Source organism: Gossypium raimondii, chromosome 2, assembly GCF_025698545.1.
Source record: "Gossypium raimondii isolate GPD5lz chromosome 2, ASM2569854v1, whole genome shotgun sequence".
In the NCBI taxonomy this organism is placed as follows: Eukaryota; Viridiplantae; Streptophyta; class Magnoliopsida; order Malvales; family Malvaceae; genus Gossypium; species Gossypium raimondii.
In genome coordinates, this window is record NC_068566.1 from 26,409,593 (window position 1) to 26,432,047 (window position 22,455).

At 37.1% G+C, this 22,455-nt stretch overlaps 1 protein-coding gene across 1 annotated transcript; it reads left to right on the forward strand.

The window, feature by feature from the left end:
- Positions 1-211: 211 nt before the first annotated feature.
- On the forward strand, positions 212-18,519 carry LOC105775466 (uncharacterized). The gene is given in 10 exon segments (XM_052622655.1): positions 212-585; positions 649-1,762; positions 2,150-2,402; positions 2,844-3,029; positions 3,032-3,486; positions 3,610-3,946; positions 3,949-4,380; positions 4,534-4,940; positions 18,158-18,258; positions 18,363-18,519. Coding segments are annotated over 10 exon segments (3,816 nt in total).
- The last annotated feature ends 3,936 nt before the right edge of the window (positions 18,520-22,455 follow it).

The window sequence follows — 22,455 nt, forward strand, 5'->3', positions numbered from 1 at the left end:
TACCCTACCAAGCCACATCTATTTTGTAAGCCGACCCCAAACGATTTTGATTTGTCAAACTTAGTTTGCGGAGAATTTTGAGAAGTGAAAACCGAGTGGTAAAAGGAAGAGAGATTAGTGAGACTATTAGAGAGTAGAAAAGCCAAAGTGAGTGATTATTCTTTGTGAGTGATTGGTGAGTTCCTGCTGTGAGTCTTTAAAGAATTTAAAAATGTCACGAAGTCCGGAAAGGAATCCAAATGAGGTAGGTGGATTTCGTCCCATAAGAAATGTTGGAGGAGGAGTGCCGGATCTCACTTTGCAAGCCATTATGCGAGAAATGGAGCGATTGTTTGATCACAAGCTTGAACCAATCGAAGACCGCTTATATCGAGTTGAAATCCGAGGACAACGCGAAGCGACTCCGGAAGATGCAAGGCGAGAACGAGAGCAACCAATTGACAACTTTGGTGAAGGAGAATCCGAAGGTGACCACTTGTCTGAACAAGGAAACCCTCAACGGTTCCAACGAAATCGAGTCCCAAGAAATCGAGACCGTCCGGATGACAATCTCAAAAATATTAAGATGTCTATTCCGCCGTTTCAAGGGAAGAATGATCCCGAATCTTACTTGGAGTGGGAAAAGAAAATGGAACTCGTCTTTGAGTGCCAATACTACTCGAAAAATAAAAAGGTAAAGCTCGCTGCCATTGAATTCTCGGGCTATGCGATCGTGTGGTGGGATCAATTGGTGACTAGCCGAAGGAGGAATGGGGAGAGGCCTATCTCTACGTGGGCCGAAATGAAGGCCGTTATGCGCAAGCGTTTTGTTCCCTCCTATTACCATCGGGAGTTGTACCAACGATTGCAAAATCTCACACAAGGCAACCGAAGTGTCGAGGACTACTATAAAGACATGGAAATTGCTATGATAAGAGCCGACGTGGAGGAGGATCGTGAAGCAACAATGGCGAGATTTTTAGCCGGCCTAAATCTGGATATTGCCAATATCGTCGAGCTTCAACACTATGTAGAAGTTATGGACATGGTGCATATGGCAATAAAAGTTGAAAAACAATTGAAATGGAAAGGACCCACGCGGACATATCCAACGACTTCTACCAACAAGTGGGCTCAAGGGACTAGCAAAGCCCCCAATCGGCCTAAAGAGCCTTTCGTTGCTGCCAAACCCAATCAAGTAAGTGCCGATGCTAGCAAAAATAAAAACGAGGCTGTCTCGAATCATTCTTGCGATATCAAGTGTTTCAAGTGTCAAGGAAGAGGCCACATTACGAGTCAATGTCCTAATCGACGAGTGATGGTGGTTCATTCAAATGGCGAGATTGAGTCCGAAGATGAACAAGAGGAGGAGCCTGAAATTCCCATGGAGGAAGGTGAAGAGCTCGAGCTACCCGTTGAAGGAGAATTACTTGTTGTCAAAAGGAGTTTGAATATCCAAGTAGCCGAGGAAGAACAACAACGAGACAACATCTTTCACACCCGTTGCCATGTTCAAGGCAAGGTGTGTAGTTTGATTATTGACGGAGGGAGTTGCACCAATGTCGCAAGCTCTTTGCTTGTTGAAAAACTTGGTTTAGCCACCACAAAGCATCCAACTCCTTACAAGCTACAATGGCTAAATGACGGAGGCGAACTCAAAGTGACGAAGCAAGCAAGGGTGGCGTTTTCCATAGGCAAGTACCAAGATGAGGTGGTTTGTGATGTCGTACCAATGCACGCGGGACATTTGCTATTGGGGCGTCCTTGGCAATTTGACCGGCGAGTAGTCCACGACGGCTATACAAACCGATATTCATTTAAGCACCTTGGAAGGAATGTTACATTAGCTCCTCTCACACCGAAGCAAGTGCATGAAGACCAACTCAAAATGAAGCAATCTATTGAGCGAGAAAAAGAAAAAGAGAAAAACAAAAAGAGTGAAAAGAAAAAGAAAGAAAAGAATGATAAGAGCGAGATAAAAACAAGAGTGACCAAAGAAAAAGAACAAGAGTGTGAAAATGAAAAAACAAGTGTTTTTGCTAGAAAAAGATAGATTCGGAAATTGATGTTAGCGAGGCAACCCATCTTTGTACTTATGTACAAAGAGTGTTTATTTGAAACTAACGAACTTGAAAATACTTTGCCTCCTCCTATCGTTTCTTTGTTGCAGGAATTTGGAGATATTTTTCCCGAAGAAGTGCCAAATGGCCTACCTCCCATTCGAGGAATCGAGCACCAAATCGACTTTGTGCCCGGTGCTGCAATTCCAAATAGGCCAGCATATAGAAGTAATCCTGAGGAAACGAAGGAATTGGAAAAACAAGTAGCCGAATTAATGGAGAAGGGCTACATCCGTGAAAGCTTAAGTCCGTGCGCGGTTCCGGTATTGTTGGTTCCTAAAAAGGATGGATCTTGGCGAATGTGCGTTGACTGCCGCGCTATCAACAAAATCACAATAAAATATCGCCATCCTATTCCCCGCCTCGACGACATGCTTGATGAACTTAGTGGAGCCCAATTGTTTTCGAAGATCGATTTAAAAAGTGGGTATCATCAAATCAGAATGCGGGAGGGAGACGAATGGAAAACTGCATTCAAAATGAAGTATGGTTTGTATGAATGGTTGGTAATGCCATTCGGACTTACCAACGCTCCTAGTACTTTCATGCGTCTCATGAATTATGTTTTACATTCGTTCATTGGGAGATTTTGTGTTGTGTATTTTGATGATATTTTAGTATATAGCAAAAGTTTAGAAGATCATATTCAACATCTACGTGCGGTGCTTGAAGTGTTGCGAAAAGAGGTACTTTATGCCAATTTAAAAAAATGTTCTTTTTGCACTAATGAAGTTGTTTTCCTAGGTTTCGTTGTGAGTGCTCGTGGTTTAGAAGTTGACCAAGAAAAGGTCAAGGCGATCAACGAATGGCCGCGTCCAACAAACATCAGCCAAGTGAGGAGTTTTCACGGGTTGGCAAGCTTCTACCGAAGGTTTGTGCCTAATTTTAGTTCTGTTGCTGTCCCCTTGACAGGTATAATTAAGAAAATTCTCCTTTTGTGTGGACTGATGAACAAGAAAATTCTTTTAATAAGCTTAAAGAATGTCTAACTAATGCACCATTGTTGTCTTTACCTGATTTTAACAAAACATTCGAGATAGAGTGTGACGCTTCAGGTATCGGCATTGGCGCTGCTTTGATGCAAGATGGATGGCCTATTGCATACTTTAGTGAAAAGCTTAACGGAGCTACGTTGAATTATCCAACGTATGATAAGGAACTATATGTGTTGGTCCGAGCTCTCGAAACATGGCAACACTATTTATGGCCGAAGGAATTCGTAATCCATTCGGACCACGAGGCTCTAAAGCATTTGAAGGGACAAACCAAGCTCAATAAACGTCATGCCAAGTGGGTGGAGTATTTGGAGTCGTTTCCGTACGTGATCAAGTATAAAAAGGGTAAGGAAAATGTTGTAGCCGACGCCCTATCACGAAGGTACGCACTTGTCAATTTAATGGATTCTAAATTGCTTGGTTTTGAATTTATCAAAGATCTTTATAAATCCGATGCTGACTTTGGTGAAATTTATGAGTCTTGTTCGCATGGTGCTTGTGAAAAGTACTTTCAGCATGAGGGCTATTTATTTCGTGAAGGCAAGCTTTGTGTGCCTCAAAGTTCTGTGAGAAACGTCCTTGTAGAAGAAGCTCATAGCGGAGGACTTATGGGCCACTTCGGAATTGCTAAAACTTTAGCAATATTGCATGAACATTTCTATTGGCCCAAAATGAAACGTGACGTAATAAGGAAATCTGATCGTTGCATCACTTGTAAGAAGGCAAAGTCACGAATCAAACCGCATGGTTTATACACCCCGTTGCCTATTCCTGATGCTCCGTGGGTAGACATTTCAATGGACTTCGTTCTGGGCCTTCCAAGAACCAAAAGAGGGAGAGATTCAATATTTGTTTTGTAGACCGTTTTTCAAAAATGGCCCATTTTATACCTTGTAATAAAACTGATGATGCTACTAACGTTCCTAATCTGTTTTTCAAGGAAGTTGTTAGGTTGCATGGAATCCCTCGAACCATTGTCTCCGATCGCGACACAAAGTTTCTAAGTCATTTTTGGAGGACGTTGTGGGGGAAATTGGGCACCAAACTTCTATTTTCGACGACATGCCACCCTCAAACAGATGGCCAAACCGAAGTAGTCAACCGTGTATTATCAACATTGCTTCGAGCTATTTTGAAAAAGAATTTGAAGATGTGGGAAGATTGCTTACCTCATGTGGAGTTCGCATACAATCGAACCGTTCATTCTGCTACGAAATTTTCTCCTTTTGAGGTAGTATACGGTTTTAACCCCATTACTCCTCTTGATTTGATTCCTATGCCTTCTAATGAATTAGTACATGTAGATGGCAAAAAGAAGGCCGAATTTGTTAAACAATTGCACAAAAATGTTAAGGATAATATTGAGAGGAGAACCGAACAATATGTTCGAGGGGTAAATAAAGGGCGCAAACGAGTCGTGTTCGAACCCGGTGACTGGGTTTGGATCCACATGCGCAAAGAACGGCTTCCCGATCAAAGGAAATCCAAGCTTCAATCAAGGGGTGATGGCCCTTTTCAAGTATTGGAACGGATCAATGACAACGTCTACAAGATTGACCTACCGGGTGAGTATGGAGTGAGTGCAAGTTTTAACGTTGCTGATCTTTCTCCTTTTGATGTAGGTGACGATTCGAGGACGAATCGCTTCGAAGAGAGGGAGGATGATATGAGCTCGCCCATGAAGATAGGTGTCGAATCCATGGAGTTGCCTTTGGGGCCAATTACTCGAGCACGTGCCAAGAAGTTCCAAGATGCTTTAGCAAGCTATATTGCTCGATTGTGGAGTGATGGGTTGATTGCCCATAAAATGCCCAGCTCAACTAGCTTGATTCGCACCATCCTACAAGTTGATTTTAGCTCGTGTCAGCTTAATTCAGCTCAATTCGGCACTTAATTAGTTCAAGGAGCTGATTATATTTATTTTGAATAAATTTAATTAGTTGTGTTAGTTAGAATCAGCTCAAAATCATTTAATTAAATAAATGTGTCTTAATCTGGACATTCTTAATTCAGCTTATTAAATATGTTTTATATTAATACATGCCTTTAATATGTCCATATTAAGTCATAAATTAAATGTGTTTAGTTTAAATTACAAAGTTTTAATGTGTCTTGACTTAGACAAATTTATTAGTGGCTGCTAGTTAATTTGTCTTAGTTAAATTAATGTGCAGATTTTTAATATGTCCAGCTGATGATTTCATGAGTATTAAACTTGTCTTAACCACATTTATTTGATGTTTTTCAGCTAGCTTAATGGCAAAGGAAGCTCATAAAGAAGGAGCATGTATTTGGGCACATGCATGGACGGCATTTAAAGTGCAGCTACCTTGTGTTTCCAGCTGATTTTTTTTGTGTAGCTCAATGGACTTCAAGCTGATATTTTGAGCTTCTCCAAGGGTCAATTTCGTGGAGAGCAATGGCCAAAAGGTGCTTCATAAATTCCAGCAACTAATTCACTTGGTGGCTACTCATATTCGGCCAAAGAAGCATAATTCTTGAAGCTGTCCATTTCTCTTCTCCATAGCAGCAATTAAGCTATTTTAAAACATTAGTTGAATGTGAATTATCATCCTTAAAGGGGCCAGCCGAATCATCTCTTCTAGAAGGTTATTATTCAGATTTTTTTTGTTCTTATTTATGAATGCATCAAGGAAATTGTTAGGAAGTTTCCTAAAGAAGCTTAAGGCTTAAGAATCTGATTAGACTATTCGGCTACCTTAGTCCATCCTATAAATAGGCCATGTAATTCACATTTTGAGTTTAATGAACAATTTGATAGCTTTGCTAAATTGTGAGGTTGTTTTCAACTCTCGTTATTCTCCAAAACTTCGAGACTTATCAAACTTCTTTGTGGCGTCAAACTTGTTTTGTTTCTACGAACTTATCACTTTAATCCCAAAAGTGTGGCGTTCGATTCATACTAAGGTTCCTATCATTTTTTGATAGCGGGTCGAAGTTTTTATCCATTCAACCAACTATCCATCCACATCTTACCAACCTAAGCATTCTCCTAAGTTACGGGTTAACACATTCCTATTGTGTTAGTTCGGCTTTCGAATCCTTAGCCAAATTGCTTCCATTGTTTTCTGATTCATTTCCTAAACCAACAAACTCTTTTGAGCCTAAATAAACCTCTTTCTTCTAGCCTATTTTGTAAAGCCTCAATTTACTCCTAATTCACGATCGAGCAATCTTTACGACTCAATTCGATCTCGAGGTGAGGGCGTATCAATTTAGTTCAGCCAAATATACATTTGCACTTAATTTAGTTCATGTTTTTTTTTGTAGGATGGCTGAATGCATGAAGGAGCATTAAAGTCCAAGTGCATGAATGGTTCAAATACAACGTATGGGAGTATACATGAATGGCTGAATACATGAATGGTTGGATTCATGGATATGGCTCATTTTATGATAATTCAAGGTGTTTATTCAGCCAAGAAGAGCAACTAAATTTATTCTCCAAAAGCTGGCCGATGCACTTCCCAAAACAGCACCTATGCGTTCACATTTGGAGTTCACACCAAGGACCATTTGGCTGATCATTGTTCACACTTCCAAAGACTTTTCCAACTCCTTTTTCACACCTTCAAGGCTGTTCACGTTCACCTTTAATGCTGGTATCTTTTCAGCCAAGAATTACATTTTAATGAGCTCATTTAAGCTCAATTGGCTGAACCTAGCTGCTGCCATTTCTCCAAGTGCATTTTCTCTTCTAGAAATCGTCCCTTGAGCTTCAAATTCAGCTGAATTTAGCTCCAGCAATTTAGTTTTTATTTCCAAAAATTTTCTAGCATTTTCTAGCCTAATTAATTACTTAGACTTTAAGTCTTTGTTTTGGCCATTCGGCTACCTAGCTGAACACTATAAATAGTTGTTCATTTTCATTGTAAAAGAACTTTTGACTTTTGATCATTTGAATGAACTTTGTTCAAAGAGTGAGTTTTCTCCTCTCTAAATTCGTACGAGTTTCGATCTGACTTATCTAGCGTGCTAGTGGCGTCTATCGTTCTCTTTTGAACTTATCACCTTGCGTTGGTGTGGCGTTCAACCCTTCTACAATTCCGCAAATCCACCTTAACCAAATAGAAACCGGGGTGACACTCTTTAGTGTTGAATCGTTTCTGGTGTTTAAATTCACTTATCCATCCCCACCGAATATCTTATATTTTATCTTTATTATTTTATCCTTAAATCGAGAAAAACAAATTAGCTATCTTTCTCCATTCCCTTGTTGTCAAACCTATCCATATCCTACTTACCCCTTTGTGAACCTATATCCATCACTTTACTACATACTTTTAGCCGATTACAAACAAACCATCCTTTTGGTACGAAACTCCTCGTCGACGATCGGGCAACTACGTGAAACGACTCGATTAACCCGGGCCGGATCGCATCAGTAACTATCTTTACATTCCGCCTAAGGATTCTTAGGACATACATTTCCTTGGCGGACTTCTCTAGTCGGATCAAAGCTTGGAAGTCTCCCTCTTCCCACAAACTAATTCCTTAGGACTTGTTGGCACTTCTGAGTAGTGGTAACCTTCAGCAGGCCGCGCCAATCTGGTGAATCCGTTCTCGTTCAACCATAGTTTCCTATGACGTACTTTTTGCATTTTTCCTATGGCGGGCTATATGGGTTGTCGTAGCTGAGCTATGGTCTTATAAGCTTATTCCTCTTTTCTCTTGTCCTTGCAGACTTATGACCGCCTTCTGATGTACTAACGTCTAGAGTGTGAATACTACAACGAAATGCAAGAGTTAGGCGACTTTCTGAAGTGTACATGTTAGGTCGTAATATAGTTTGTTTACAATGAAACACTTGGTAAGTATTCCAAGGATCGTACCCTAAGGGTTGCAGTTTTGGGAAAACTGGTATTAAGTCAATTGCTGAAAGTAAATACTAATCTACTTGAGTTATTAATTATTAGTGTTAATCTGGAACAGGATGATAATAATTGTAATAATAAACTAAATTAATTGAACTAAACCTAAATCTACTCCTAAGTTTATGTATCGACTTCTCCTATCCCTTGTTTCAACTACACGAGTTCCTTCAGCCTAGATCCAATTGCTTTACCTGATTAACTATTGATGTAGGGTTCTAAATAATTGGTTACCAATTAACCTAGCAAGGCTTCTCAATCTTCTACTAACCTAACTACTCAGCAAGAACTACTCACCTCTCGATGACATAGTTCAGACTAGGATAAGGAAAGGTTTTCACTGATAGGTAATATTGATTTCAGGTTAATTCCTACCTAAATGACTTCCTAGGGTCGCCAAGCCAAGGGTTTAAGTTCTTCTTTCCCTAACCACTGATTTGCTAAGTGATGCTTGGTAGGCAATACTAATTTCGGGTTACCTAAATGACTTCTTAGGGTCGTCAAGCCTAGGGTTTAATTGCACTCAACCAAATCCAACCAGTCCAAATTAAACTCTACCTGTTAATAAATTAATTAGTTTAATACAGTTGGAACATTCGTAATATGTATAAAGAATAAATACACAAGCATTTAATTAAAAATGTTAAAGAAACATATATAAAGAATATAGTAAAGGAAATAGATGCTCATGGATTTCATCAATGTAAAAATGTGGCTCCGGAGCAATCTTCGCTCGCGATCATCTAACATTGGAACAGGATTTTCTAGTTACACGAACATAAAATAAACTAAGTAAAAAGTAAAATGAAATAAAAACCTACTAATAATTTCTATCTCCCTGCAATTGTCTGTTTAATCTTGTTACAATGGCCTTTATGTAGGCTAAACTCAAAATATTGAAGTGCCTAAATTATCCTTGAAGTACTTAGAGTTCGACTAGGAGAAATATTTCTATTTTCCCTAAAAAATACAATTGTCATGTGCAGGGCTTTTTGGGCTACACAGAAGTCGTGTTGCAACAAAGGCCTGCGATGTTGCAACATAGTAAGTTGGTGTCGCGACATAGTAGGGGCGTGTCACGACATAGTAAATAGTTTCATTCCAGGACTTGTTTTTGCTTCTATCTTCAGTGTTAAGACATCGGTGTCTTGGTGTCACGACATAGACAACAATTTCGCCCGAATATGCATCTTTAGCTTTCGATTTTTCCTACAATACCATGTAACCTTATTTAGATATCTAAGATGCAATAATACTACTAAAAAGCATAAATTACTACTTCAAGCATGAAAACCTAAATTTATACTAAGATGATCTGGTTTAACTATACAAGCCAAAGTTAATTGTAAAAGAGATGTAAATAATAATATAATTCATGGCAAATCACTCCCCCACACTTGTTGCTTGTCCTCAAGAAACCAAAACACACATATGGGAGAAAAAGAAAATAAAAAATATTAAGACAAAAATGACTTGATTTTTTTCTTTAAACAAGTTAGAGTCATGGCAGATCACCACTCCCACACTTGAAATCCCCCACACTTAACTTTTTGTTTGTCCTCAAGCAAACCAAGTTTAGACACATAGCATGCAATAAAAAGACGTCCCTTAGATTTTATTACTACTACAATATTAAATGTATAACAATTCTTGTCGCACATACAACTTAATCTTGATAGTTCGATACCTTGAAAATTTTTAAAAGTAAATTATGATTAGTTTATAAAGTTACATTACTAACAACTTATAAGTAATTCTCGTGACCAAATGTTTAACAATATGACCATTAACATAAATCAAATAGATATGTAGTAGACACAATCATGTAAATAAAAAATATTCATTAAGTATAATTGTTAGCAATTCTGGAAGATTATGCACAGAGAACGCTTAAGTCACATTGGTCTTCTAGGCTTGTAATAGTCTGAGGCTTCAGACAGTACAAGTTCAAAGGAAAATATGGCTTCAAACGGTTTAAACACTAGAAATAGTTAGGCACATGACATTTTTCCCTCTCTTCCCCGTAAATGTCCCTACCAAGCTCACCACATTTTATCTCTTTCTTTCACCTTCCTTATCACTCCATGTAGGAAGATACAATACAATACTAGCAACTATGGTTAGCTAAACAAGTTTTGGTACTGATGACTGAGTTTTCTCACTTTTATGACTTTTTGTTTTGTCACTTGACTTTTTACTATTTTCTCACTCACAATGCTTTTGTTGTTGTTCTATACTTTTTCTTCTCATTTTTACTTTTGAATTTTTCTGGATTTCTCTTTTTCACACATTTTTACCCAACCTATAATTACTATATCACATTGTTTCTTCCTTTTCTCCTCTGTTTTTAAAACCACCATGATGTATCTACCTAAACCCTCAATATCTATAGCCTAACGTCTATTTCATAATGTATTAAAGGACTAGGATAAGGAAGAGTTCAAGTTTTCAATTCATGTGTGGTCTTTCGATTTTAGTTTTTTTGGTTCATCAAAAAGGAGTTATCAGACTCAAATAAGGAGACTTGGGATTCTTAGCATTAAGGTATGATCATTTGAGAACTGGCTATTCAAATAATGTCTTACATCATCCCTAAGCATCCCATCATACACAATCTCTTTCATGCTTCGAATTAAACTGAATGAATAATAATCAATTCCAGCATTCATGTTTCTATGACTATCTATAAGACTTATATCTCATATGACATCATCAAACATTCTTACCTAGGTGCTTCTAATCTATTATGCAATTTAACTAAGTAACCTAATCAATTTCCTTAAAAATAATTAGATTATCTCATATCAATAAAAAATTTAATGCTTGAAAAAATTATTACATTCTTTATTATTTCCAACCACTATTCGAGTATTAATATAATCCAAGCACCATGCAACAAAAACAATAATAATTTTTTATTTTTATAGTAAATAAATAATTAACTAAATCAAAGTAAACACACAAACGAAAACACACACAAACTAATCCTATGTACATCCCTCCACACTTTAGAACATACATTGCCCTTAGTATAAAATTATTAAAGTGCAAACAAGAAAACTTCCCTAAGTAGGTTGAATCCTTGTTGTTATGATAATTTCATGATTTGTGTGCTCCAAGTGGACGAAAAAGTACCTATAAAACACTGCAATAAGAAATATAAAATATAATGTAAAGAAAATAAAAATATAAATAAGAAAACAAATAAGTGTTCATAATGGATAACAGAATGTCTAAATAAAATAATTTGGGTGAACTTAGCCTTTAAATGTTGATGTGGCATTTTTTCTTGAATGTTGTGACACTAGAGAGTGATGTCGCAACATCGAGTATAATTTCTTGCCTCTTCGATTTTTCGATTCTGTCACTCCATGATATCTACACCTGCTGTGAAAAAATAACTAAACTCAAATAAAATCAATACTAAATGACAAAATAAAAATAACGAGAAAGAACAAAATAAAAAAATAAAACAAAATGTAGAAGTTCTTTAGAAACTGGGACGGTCCATATCACCACCATATAAGAACTTCCAGCTAGTTCTCGACACTTTGATCTGATGTTTGTTCCCCTGTTGATGTATATGAACTAGCCTTTCCGGTTGATTCCATTGATATTACCTTATTTTCAATCGTCGCGAAATCCACATTACGAGTCATTTGGTACCAAATCCGAGAAATATCCAAAATTTTTTCCAGGGTATTATTGCCTCGAGCTCCCTCCCCTCCATGTCGCGTGAAGTTTTGGTCACTCGAGCTTTATTGCTCTTGTTGGATGAGAATGAGTCGAACTCATCGATCTCTTCGGTTAGTACCTTTTCTGCTATGGCCAAAAAGTGTATTGGCTCTTCTACACTTTCATTCAGAATCAGTTCGAGCTCCATGTTAGTGGTTACTTCTACTTTTACGTCAACAACTACATCTACTGTTATTTCTGATTCTACGTCAATTGGATTGGAGATCACTTCGACCATATTCAATTCATCCCCATGATCTTCGGTTCCAAACTCTTACTGACTTTTATTTTTTAATTCAAGGTGGTCAACGATAATACGAGGGTCCTCAGGATCAAGGTTGGGATCATCATGCACTACCTCTTCCCTTGGAGGTAGCACCTCGAATATTTCTTGGAGCATTTTACTCATTTGTGCCACCATGTCTAACATGTTCAATAACAGCTCGGAGTTGGATGGCTTAGCAATGTAGCTTGAAGGCATCAAATACGAATCATAAAGGAGCTCGTCTGAATGTTGGGCATATAATTCTCTTGATCATGTGACTCATACAAAGGTTCATATTTAGTTTGTCCACCTTCTCTATCATCGCTCCATTGGTTTGTCGAGGCTCCGTCTGACCAACCCATTACATAGTTCCATTCATCATTCCAAAAAGTCATCTCATCATTAAACCACCTATAATCACATTTCTCCATGATTAAATCTTCTAGTCAACAAGGTAAAGAAAAAAATTTGAGAATAAAAATAACACAATTAATGAACATAAAAATTGGTACATTATCTAGATCGTTCGTCTTTCGATTAGTATTATTTTATAAAGTAATTAAAACAATAACAATTTTCACCATCACCATCACCATCCCCAGCAATAGAGCCAACAACTTGACTACCTCCCGAAGTACTAATGTCTAGAGTGTGAATACTGCAACCAAATATAATAGTTAGGCTGCTTCAGCAAGTACACAAGTCAGATTGTAATATAGTTTGTTTACAACGAAATAGTTGGTAAGTATTCCAAGGATCATACCCTAGGGATTGCAGTTTTGGGAGAACTGCTATTAAGTCAATTACCGAAAATAAATACTAATCTACTTAAGTCAAGAATTAGTAGTGTTAATATAGAAGCAGGACAGTAATAATAGTAATAATAAACTAAATGAATTGAACTAAACCTAAATCTACTCCTAAGTTCATGTATCGACTTCTCCTATCCCATGTTTCGACTACGAGAGTTCCTTCAACCTAGATCCAATTGTTTTACCTAATTAATTGTTGATGTAGGGTTCTAAATAATTGGTTACTAATTAACCTACCAGGGCTTCAGAACCCTCCTCCCATTACCTCCTTTACACCACCTAACCTTGGTGCTCGAACACCGCAGTGTTCCCTCCGTTAAGCCCGAAGCTTCACCTGAGGCGGTAACTAAAAAGGTCACTCCCCTTTATCCCTTCCTAACTTCAACTATCCCATTGACATTTTTCCCATTGTCAAGCAATGCATGCTCATATCATCATATTTCATGGCTACATGATGTACACTAAACTACGACCATTTCATGATTATGCAAACATGGCATACTTAGAAACTTTATCATTTCTATAGTTTATTCCTGCTTAAGAACACCAGAGCTTCCATTCTCCTAGAAGAGCTTACAACCAAAAACCTACTGGTTAAACTTGCATATCATCTTAAAATCTTAGGCTTTCATGAGCATGCAGAACCCTTAAGATAGTTCTGAAGATCTATAGCTTCATTTACCTATTTTTATGTGCGCAGAAGTGTTAAAAAATTTAATAGCTTGTTGGCTTTCCTACTTTTCCATCTCCATTCTCATGAAGCTTGCTCCATGCAGAACCATCTATAGCTACTCCTTTTTTGAGCTACCAAAGAAGATGAAGAACGAGAGATGAAACAAGATTGGGAAGCAAATCATCATTGGGAAGTCATTTCCTAGCTATTTATAGCCCTTCCCGTGCTATTACAAACCTTATAAGATCAGTCTATTACTAATTATTATGTCTCCCACTAAAAAACCAGTAGGCTCCATCCTAACAAACCAAGTTTGGTTCTCAACTATGTCCAATTCAGTTTCTAACTTTCTCGTTTCTTTCAATAGAAGTCGTCAACTTATGGTCGCTTTCAATTTAGTCCTCCAACTATCTCAAGTATCTTAGTTGTTAGAAATTCGGGTGTTACAAATCGAAATATGGTATTACATGATACCTTATGAAAATCCATCATTCATCAAGGTTAGGTCACTTTGAAAATTTAAGCATATAACATAGTTAATGCCAATGAATCATAAACATGTTAACCATACTTGTTCCCTATACCAACATTTATAACATAGTTAATTCATACTTCCATTTCCATATCAAGAATCCTATTTTTGCTCGAAGAACTATAGTGAAATAACTACGAATACTCATGATAGAAATGCTTACAAGAGTTTTGAATATGGGCCTTCTCACATGAGCTGTGGGTCAGGATGAGAATTTTACTCGATGCTGCTCACACGAGTTGTGAAGTATCTGCAACATATGCTAGACCTCAGTCATCGATAAAACACCCAAGACTAGCACCCGGTACCTTATACACCCTAATGACATGTCATTTATATCTTATTTGTTCACTAAGTTTGTACGGGTTTCAATTCATGTTCATTTCATTTTAGCACCTTGCACATAACCATATACATTATTATTTTTATTCATAGCCATCCATTATACCTTATTTTACAATTTAATCCCTTTAATACTAAAAATAACTATTACATAACAGCTCGGTTATAACCAATATAGATACCATACCATAAAGACAATTATAAATCAGATTAAGTGTTATACAAACTTACCTAACCAAAACGACACCAATGACTAATTTGCAAGCTTTCATTTTCCGCATTTATCTTTTTGTTGTTTTAATTCTTAACCTATATAATAATTTAATTCAATTAACAACTTTAAATACTTTATAATGTATAAATATATGCATATGCTCTTTACTCAAAATTTTCCAATATTTCCTTAAACTTTTACATTTTATTCAATTCAGTCTCTAAAACTTAAACTATCATATCTTTTATACTCAAGCCCCATTTCTCAATCCTAATACAATTCCATCCTCTTATTGTAACACCCCTTATCCCGTTAGGAAGACATGGTGTGTATCATTCAACTAGATAGGCCGTCCGACAGACTGGGCATTACTAACGAATTCAAATCCTTCAGCTTCACTTAAAATTTTTAGAAAAATAATAATGAATATTTTCCGTAGTGTAAAATTCATTTCTCTTCTATCATTTGATAATGCATCTTTAGATAAAAAAATAAAAGTTATAAAAGAAAAGTTTGTTATTAAACTACTGTCTAGTTATGGCGTATATATCGAAATCATAAAAAATTATGATCAGCAAATCAAGAGGGTTTGACGTACACTTTTAAATAAGGGAAAATTCTCAGTTAAGATAAAAAATACAACGATGTAGTTACCTGAAAAAGTTAAATACAAGCATATGTATATGCCATCTACCACATAGCCATGCATGATACAAAAATAAACAAGTGGCTCACTCGCAACTGCAACTCTAGCATAGTTCCCTTCTATAGATCCTTCTTCTACTATCAAAATACCTTAGAATGAAAAGTAACGAAGTAAGTTCATTTGAACTTAGTGAGCTCCAAATAGATATAATTAGTTTTACAATGACTATGGTAATCAACAAGAATCAGTATTTGTTAGAAAAGAACAACAGACTTTTTCGTGAGCCTCTGTTATATAGACATAATACGCTAAAAGCCATCCACGGTTCCTTGGTGGTAACACTGTACCAATTTAACATAACACATACAACACTCAGGTATACACATTCCGCCGACTTATACACATCTTCCACTTCCCTAAATGGTTATCAATGACCTATCCTTGTGCCCACCTTGAACCCATATCTCAAAAATCAGAATCACATAAAGATCATATTTATTTTCATTTCATATCATTGTTAAGTCGAACACGTGTTCTCCTGCAAGGTCGAGCTATGATCTGCCAGTTCAATTTGTAATATACCTGCTCTACCAGAGGCATCACATATAGATCTCCTTTCCACAATTTCCACATATCATAAATTTCCTGCTACGAGGCTCGTGCAACAGAAAGGGTGTTTTTACAATGGTCATACACACACACGCGTCCAAACACAACACCTCGACTCATTACAATAAGAGCAACTTATCGCACACAACCCATACATAATGGAAGTTTCAAAACTCAAAGGAAGTAAGAAGGAACTCACCAACAACTTCAGAACAAAATCTACTCTATTGGTTATTTGCCTCAATTACTTGGACCTTCACTAGCTGCTTGATCGCTAAATAAGAAACAATTATAACCATTAGACCATTTATCTAATTTAATTATGCATTTTTAATGCAAAAACTTAAATCCCTTCGACAACAACCTAATGGATTTTGCATAACTTACCAGCAAGTTGATACTTAATAAGGGTGTTTTGGCTAGTTACTGGAAACCTTCCTTGTCTTCTCTAAAGATGATACCTTAAAATTTTCCAAATACTTGAAAGAATGTAAATAAAAAAAGGTGAAAAAATCCATTTATCGACACCCTTATAAAGCACAGACATTGGGGACAAAGCTTAGTGGGAGGGTAAAAAAAATCCCACTATAGCTTCTAAACCCCAATGATGGACTTGCCTAAACATTGATACGATCATGGTATAAGACTCAATTAAGGCTGTCGAAGAACCCATGGAGCTACCAACGGGACCTGTTACTCGTGCTCGAGCTAAGAGGTTCAAGGAGGCTGTTGGGGGCCTTATTGATCAAATTTAGGGTGAAGTCGTTGCTGGATTTATTAGGAAATCATGGACATGCAATCCAAGAGTGCCATGCAACCTACTCCAAGCTCAATTCTAGTTTTTTCTTTAAGCTTGAGAATTTAATTGCTGGAATAAAGGATTAATTCGGTTCTAGTTAGTTAATTAAATTAGTTTAAGGGTCATAATTATGTCATGGTTTGAACATCAATAATTTGAGTTTAAAATATGTCATAAACTGAACATTTTAAATATGTCTTAAGTTCATTAATCTTGTCTTATTTCGTACAGCTTTATTATGTGTTTAAATTGGTCTTAGTTCAGACACCTTAATTGTGTCTAATGTTTAGACAAATTAATTTGTGTCTAAATTAAGTCTTATGATTGTATTTAAACCGAGTATTAATTTTGTCTTGTAGGTTGAATACATTGGCTACTCATCAAATAGATTCAATGGACAGCATTTAAGGAGAACATTTATCTGGACGTACATGCACCAAGGGGCTGTTGTTTGATTTCTTCCAAACACCTTTTTGTTGAAGTCAATGGATCAAGTGTTTTCACACTTGATTAAACAACTGATAATTCCATTTCACACCTAAGCAACCATCCAACTTCGACTGTTCACACCTAGAGGCTGTCCGTGCGTCACAATCAACAATAAATCATTGAGGCATGTTTGGCTTCCCAAGCAGGATTAATTCATATTCACGCCACCTAATTGATCAAATTTTGCATGTTTAGCGAACTTCCAAGTCCAAATGGCTGACTGTTTGGGAAATGCAAAAAGTAAGGTTGTTGGCATCTTCCATGCTTAGAAATCTTCAATGATATTATTATTCAAGTTAATACGCAGCCAGCTCAATTAAGCTGATTCAAAATATGTCCATTCGGCTGGACCTTGCATCAACCTATAAATACTTGGTCTAAATCTTGTAATCAGAACTTTAGAACCTTTTATAAATCTTAAGCAAATTGTGAGTTATTCAACTCCCTTTTTTCTTTTATGACTCAATTGACTTAACTAGCTAAGTCTAGTGGCGTCAATCTGAATCATTTCGAACTTATCACTTCTAGCAAATGTGGCGTTCAACCTCTATACAATTTGGTTCCTATCTATCTAGATACAGGGTCATGGTTAAATATCTTAAACAAACTATTGTTAAGTGTTGACATAAGAATCTGGTTGATATTCACATATAATATTGGTTCATTCTTCAATCTTAATATAAAACCCAACTTAGCCAAACTATCCATCTAACATTTCCCTTATATCCCAACCATCTTTGAAACCATTCAGATTTAACCTTCAATTGCGATACTACTTAATTTGTGATCGAGAATATTCGCAACTCAAATTCAAGTCTGAGCACAGGTTCGCATCATTTGGTATCAGAGCTAGCTAAATTAAGTAAGTATTTACGTTTTTGAAGCTCCCGACATCAAAATATAGAAAAAAAAAGAAAGTTAGCTCGAAAAAGTGTTGTTTTCTTGAGAACAAATTTTCTTACCTAAAACATGTTCAGCACACTTCTATTAATTTTTTTTCTTTATAGCCCACTTTATTACCCAACATCTCTCTCACCTTTACATTAATTTTGCAGTCGGCTCCACCAAGATTTGCTGTTAAGACTAAGGCAGTCACTTACGAACTTAGGGAGGCAAATTCGAGTGGAAAAAGACAAGAGAGTGAGAGGACATTAGAGTGACAAAAAAGCCAAAATTTTGAGTGAAACACGAGCAGAGTGTACAATTTTATTTTGAGTAAACTTGTGAGGTTTACTGTAAGGAAAATACTATGTCTTGTAGTCCTGAAAGAAATGTGACCAAAGGAGGTGGTGCACACCTTGTACAAAATGTACCTGTTGGTGGTGGTGTACCCGATCTAACATATCAAGCCTTAATCCGTGAAATGGACCGGATGCTCCAACGACAAGTAGAGCTTGTACAAGAGCATTTGGAATAGTTGGAAGAATGAGTCCAACGTGAATTAACACTACGAAATTTGAGGCGAGAACGTGGACGACTGAGATTCCATCAAGACAATCTCTATAATCCTAGTGATGTGGAGACTAATCAATATTTAATCAAAGCGACAGGCAGTAAGGCCATAGAAATTGAGGGCCTAGGGAACGAGAACGAGTCGATGATGACCTTAAGAATATTAAAATGGCTATTCCTCCATTTCAAAGGAAGACTGATCCAGAGGCGTATCTAGAGTGGGAAAAAAAGATTGAGCTTGTCTTCGAGTGCCATAACTACTCGGAGAGTAAGAAAGTCAAACTTGCGGCCATAGAGTTCTCTGATTATGTCGTCATATGGTGGGACCAATTAACTATTAGCCAGAGAAAAAAAGGTGAATGACCTGTGTCTACATGGGCCGACATGAAAGTCGTCATGGGAAAAAGATTTATTCATGCGTACTACCACTGTGAACTATTCCAAAAGCTACAAAACCTTACTCAAGGCAATCGTAGCGTTGAAGATTATTATAAGGAAATGGAGATTACCATGATCCGAGCTGATGTCGAGGAGGACCGGAAGGCTACCATGGTGAGATTTCTAGCCGGATTGAATCAAGACATTGCCAACGTAATAGAACTACAACACTACATCAAAGTTTTAGATATGGTGCACATGGCTATTAAAGTGGAGAAACAACTCAAAAGAAAAGGTGTTGTTCGAGCCTATCCCAACTCCACTACTACAAAAAAAAATGGGGCCAAGGAACCAGAAGGAAAGATACTTCTTATCGAGTGAAGGAACCTGTTGTATCCACAAAAGCCAACCGAGTAGAGAGACTAGTAAAGACAAAAATAAAGCTGTACGTAAGTACACACGTGATATCAAATGCTTCAAGTACCTTTGAAGATGCCATATCGTGAGTCAATACCCTAATGGAAGTATAATGGTTGTGAGGCCTAACGGTGAGATCGAGTCTAAAGAAGAGAAAGAAGATGATTCTGAATCACTCATCGAAGAGGAGGAAGATCTTGAGTATGCTGTTGAAGGTAAAATCCTCGTCATCAAGCAGAGTTTGAGTCTTCAAAGTGTCGAGAATGAGCAGCAAAGTGAGAATATTTTCCACACACGATGCATGTTCAAGGCAAAGTGTGTAGTGTAATCATCGACGGAGGAAGCTGCACCAACGATGCTAGCAACTTGTTAGTAGAGAAACTTGGACTACAAACGACCAAACATCTGCATCCGTACAAGTTACAATGGCTTAATGATGGAGGCGAGCTAAAAGTCATCAAGTAAGCCATTGTCGCCTTTTTAATAAGAAAATATAGTGATGAAGTTGTATGCGATGTAGTGCCGATGCATGCTAGCCATTTGCTTTTAGGGAGGCCATGGAAGTTCAATCGAAGAGCTATCCATGATGGTTACACCAACCGATACACCTTCAAGCACTTAGGAAAGAATGTGACCTTGGTGCCATTGACTTCTAAGCAAGTGTACGAGGATCAATTGAAATTAAAAGACTCCGTTGAACAATTGAGAGCAAAAGAACAAGAAGAGAAGATTAAAAAAGAAAAAGAAAAGAAAAGTGGAAAAACAAAATGAAAGCAAGAGGTAAAAGTAAGAGAAAAGAATAGAGAGAGTGAAATAAAAATGAGGGAAGAAAAAGAAATAAAACATGAATAAGAGATTGAAAAATTAAGTGTGTATGCAAAAGAGCGAGAGATTCGAAAGTCCTTGTTGTTAAAACAGCCGATGATAGTGCTTATGTACAAGGAAAATTTTCTTAACACTAACGACTTAGATGTCAATCTTCCTTCTTCAATTGTGTCTTTGTTTCAGGATTTTGAAGATGTATTTTTGGAGGACATCCCTAGTGGCTTACCACCTATTCGAGGGATCGAACATCAAATTAACTTCATACCTGGAGCTATAATTCCAAATCGTCCAGCATACCAAAGTAACCCTGAAGAAACTAAGGAACTTCAAAGGCAAGTAGCTGAGTTGATGGAGAAGGGGTGCATTCAAGAGAGTTTAAGTCCTTGCACCGTACCTATGCTCTTGGTTCCCAAAAAGGATGGAACTTGGCGCTTGTGTATGGACTGCCGAGCAATTAATAAGATCACAATCAAGTATAGGCACCCAATTTCACGCCTTGATGACATGTAAGATGAACTAAGTGGTGCCCAAATTTTCTCCAAAATAGATCTCAAGAGCGGATATCACCAAATTTGGATACAAGAAGGAGATGAGTGGAAAACGACATTTAAGACAAAGCATGGATTTGTGGTTAGTTCGAAAGGACTCAAAGTTGATCAAGATAAAGTAAAGGTGACTCGAGAATGGCCATGACCTACGAGTATCAGCCATGTACGAAGTTTCCATGGCTTGGCAAGTTTTTATAGACGGTTTGTTCCCAACTTCAGCACTCTAGCTGCTCCATTGATAGGCATTATTAGGAAAAATTCTACCTTTCATTGGAGTGAGGAACAAGAGAGATCCTTGAACTTAATTAAAGATTGTTTGACTAATGATCCTTTACTTTCCTTGCCTGATTTTAATAAAACGTTCGAGATTGAGTGTGATGCCTCAAGTATAGGTATTGGAGCTGTGTTGACTCAAGATGGGCATCCCATAGCTTATTTTGGTGAAAAGTTGAATGGTGCAACCCTTAACTATCCCACCTATGACAAGGAAATTTACGCACTGATCTGGGCATTAGAAACATGGCAGCATTATTTGTGGCCCAAAGAATTTGTAATTCTGATACGAGTCATAAAGGCCCAATCCAAGTTCAAGAACGTGATGGGCTCAAATTGCCACAAGGCCCAATAACAAGATCAAAGGCCCGACAAATGCGGTCCAAACTAAATGGGACCATTCAAGAGCTTGTTAGCAAGGCCTTAGATGCATACACGAGAGAACAAGAAAATCAAGATTCACTTTCTTGTTTTCAAGAAAATCAAGAAACCGAATCTTGGCCCAATTTTGCTGTTCGAAGAGATTTCAAGAATCAAGAAAATCAAGATTTCAAATCTTGGAAATCTTGGTCCAAGAAACCAAATCTTGCAGCCAAAACGCATTGGATCTCCATTACGAGCGTCAACGACCCAATTTTGGTAGGAGATGGATCACGAGCCCAAATTCTTGAAGGCGAGGCCCAATAACCAAAATTTAGCCCAATCAAGAAATTTCTTCATACTTAGTTGAAAAATCAGGCCAAAATGTTAAAGGGCCCAATTTGTAAACATCTTACTTGTTTAATTTAATTTTTTTAATCTTTAGGAGCATTACATGTAAAATTCGGCCCAAAACAACCCATATAAGTGCATGGCGAATTTACCTTGTTATTTTATTAATTAGGTTTAATTTTTATTAGTTACTTGTGAGATTAGGATTTGTTGGAGGCCTATATAAGCATTGGCCAGCCACCCTTTGTAAAAATCATCTTATTATTATTTTTCTATCAAATTTGATTTGTTGAGTGCAGAATTTTCTTTGGGGTTTTCTCCAAGAATTCTCTCTTGAGTTTTCTTTAGAAGTTGTTTTAACAATCTTTTGATTGTGGGAGCCATCTTCAACCTTCTTCTTGCCATCGATATTCTTTGGAGGGGAGATTAGAGCCGTTTGAAGGAATTTGTGAATTCTTTCGGAATTCAAGGGTTCTTAGGACTTTTCTTTAATTCCTTGCTGTTCAATTTATTTTCTTTATTATTGCTTGTGCCGATTCTTCTTCTAATTTTCTTTGCTGTTTTTGTTTGTGTTTCAGCCTTGATTAAACTCCAAGAACTCTTTGTTTAATCGATCCCTTTTATTGGCAGCAACTATTCGATCCAAAATCCCCAAAATTTAGGGTTCTTGCCATTTTTTATTTCTTCTTGTTGGGTGAAATTAGGCTGCTGGAATTTGGGCATTCTTGGCGATTCAAGTTATTGATGAT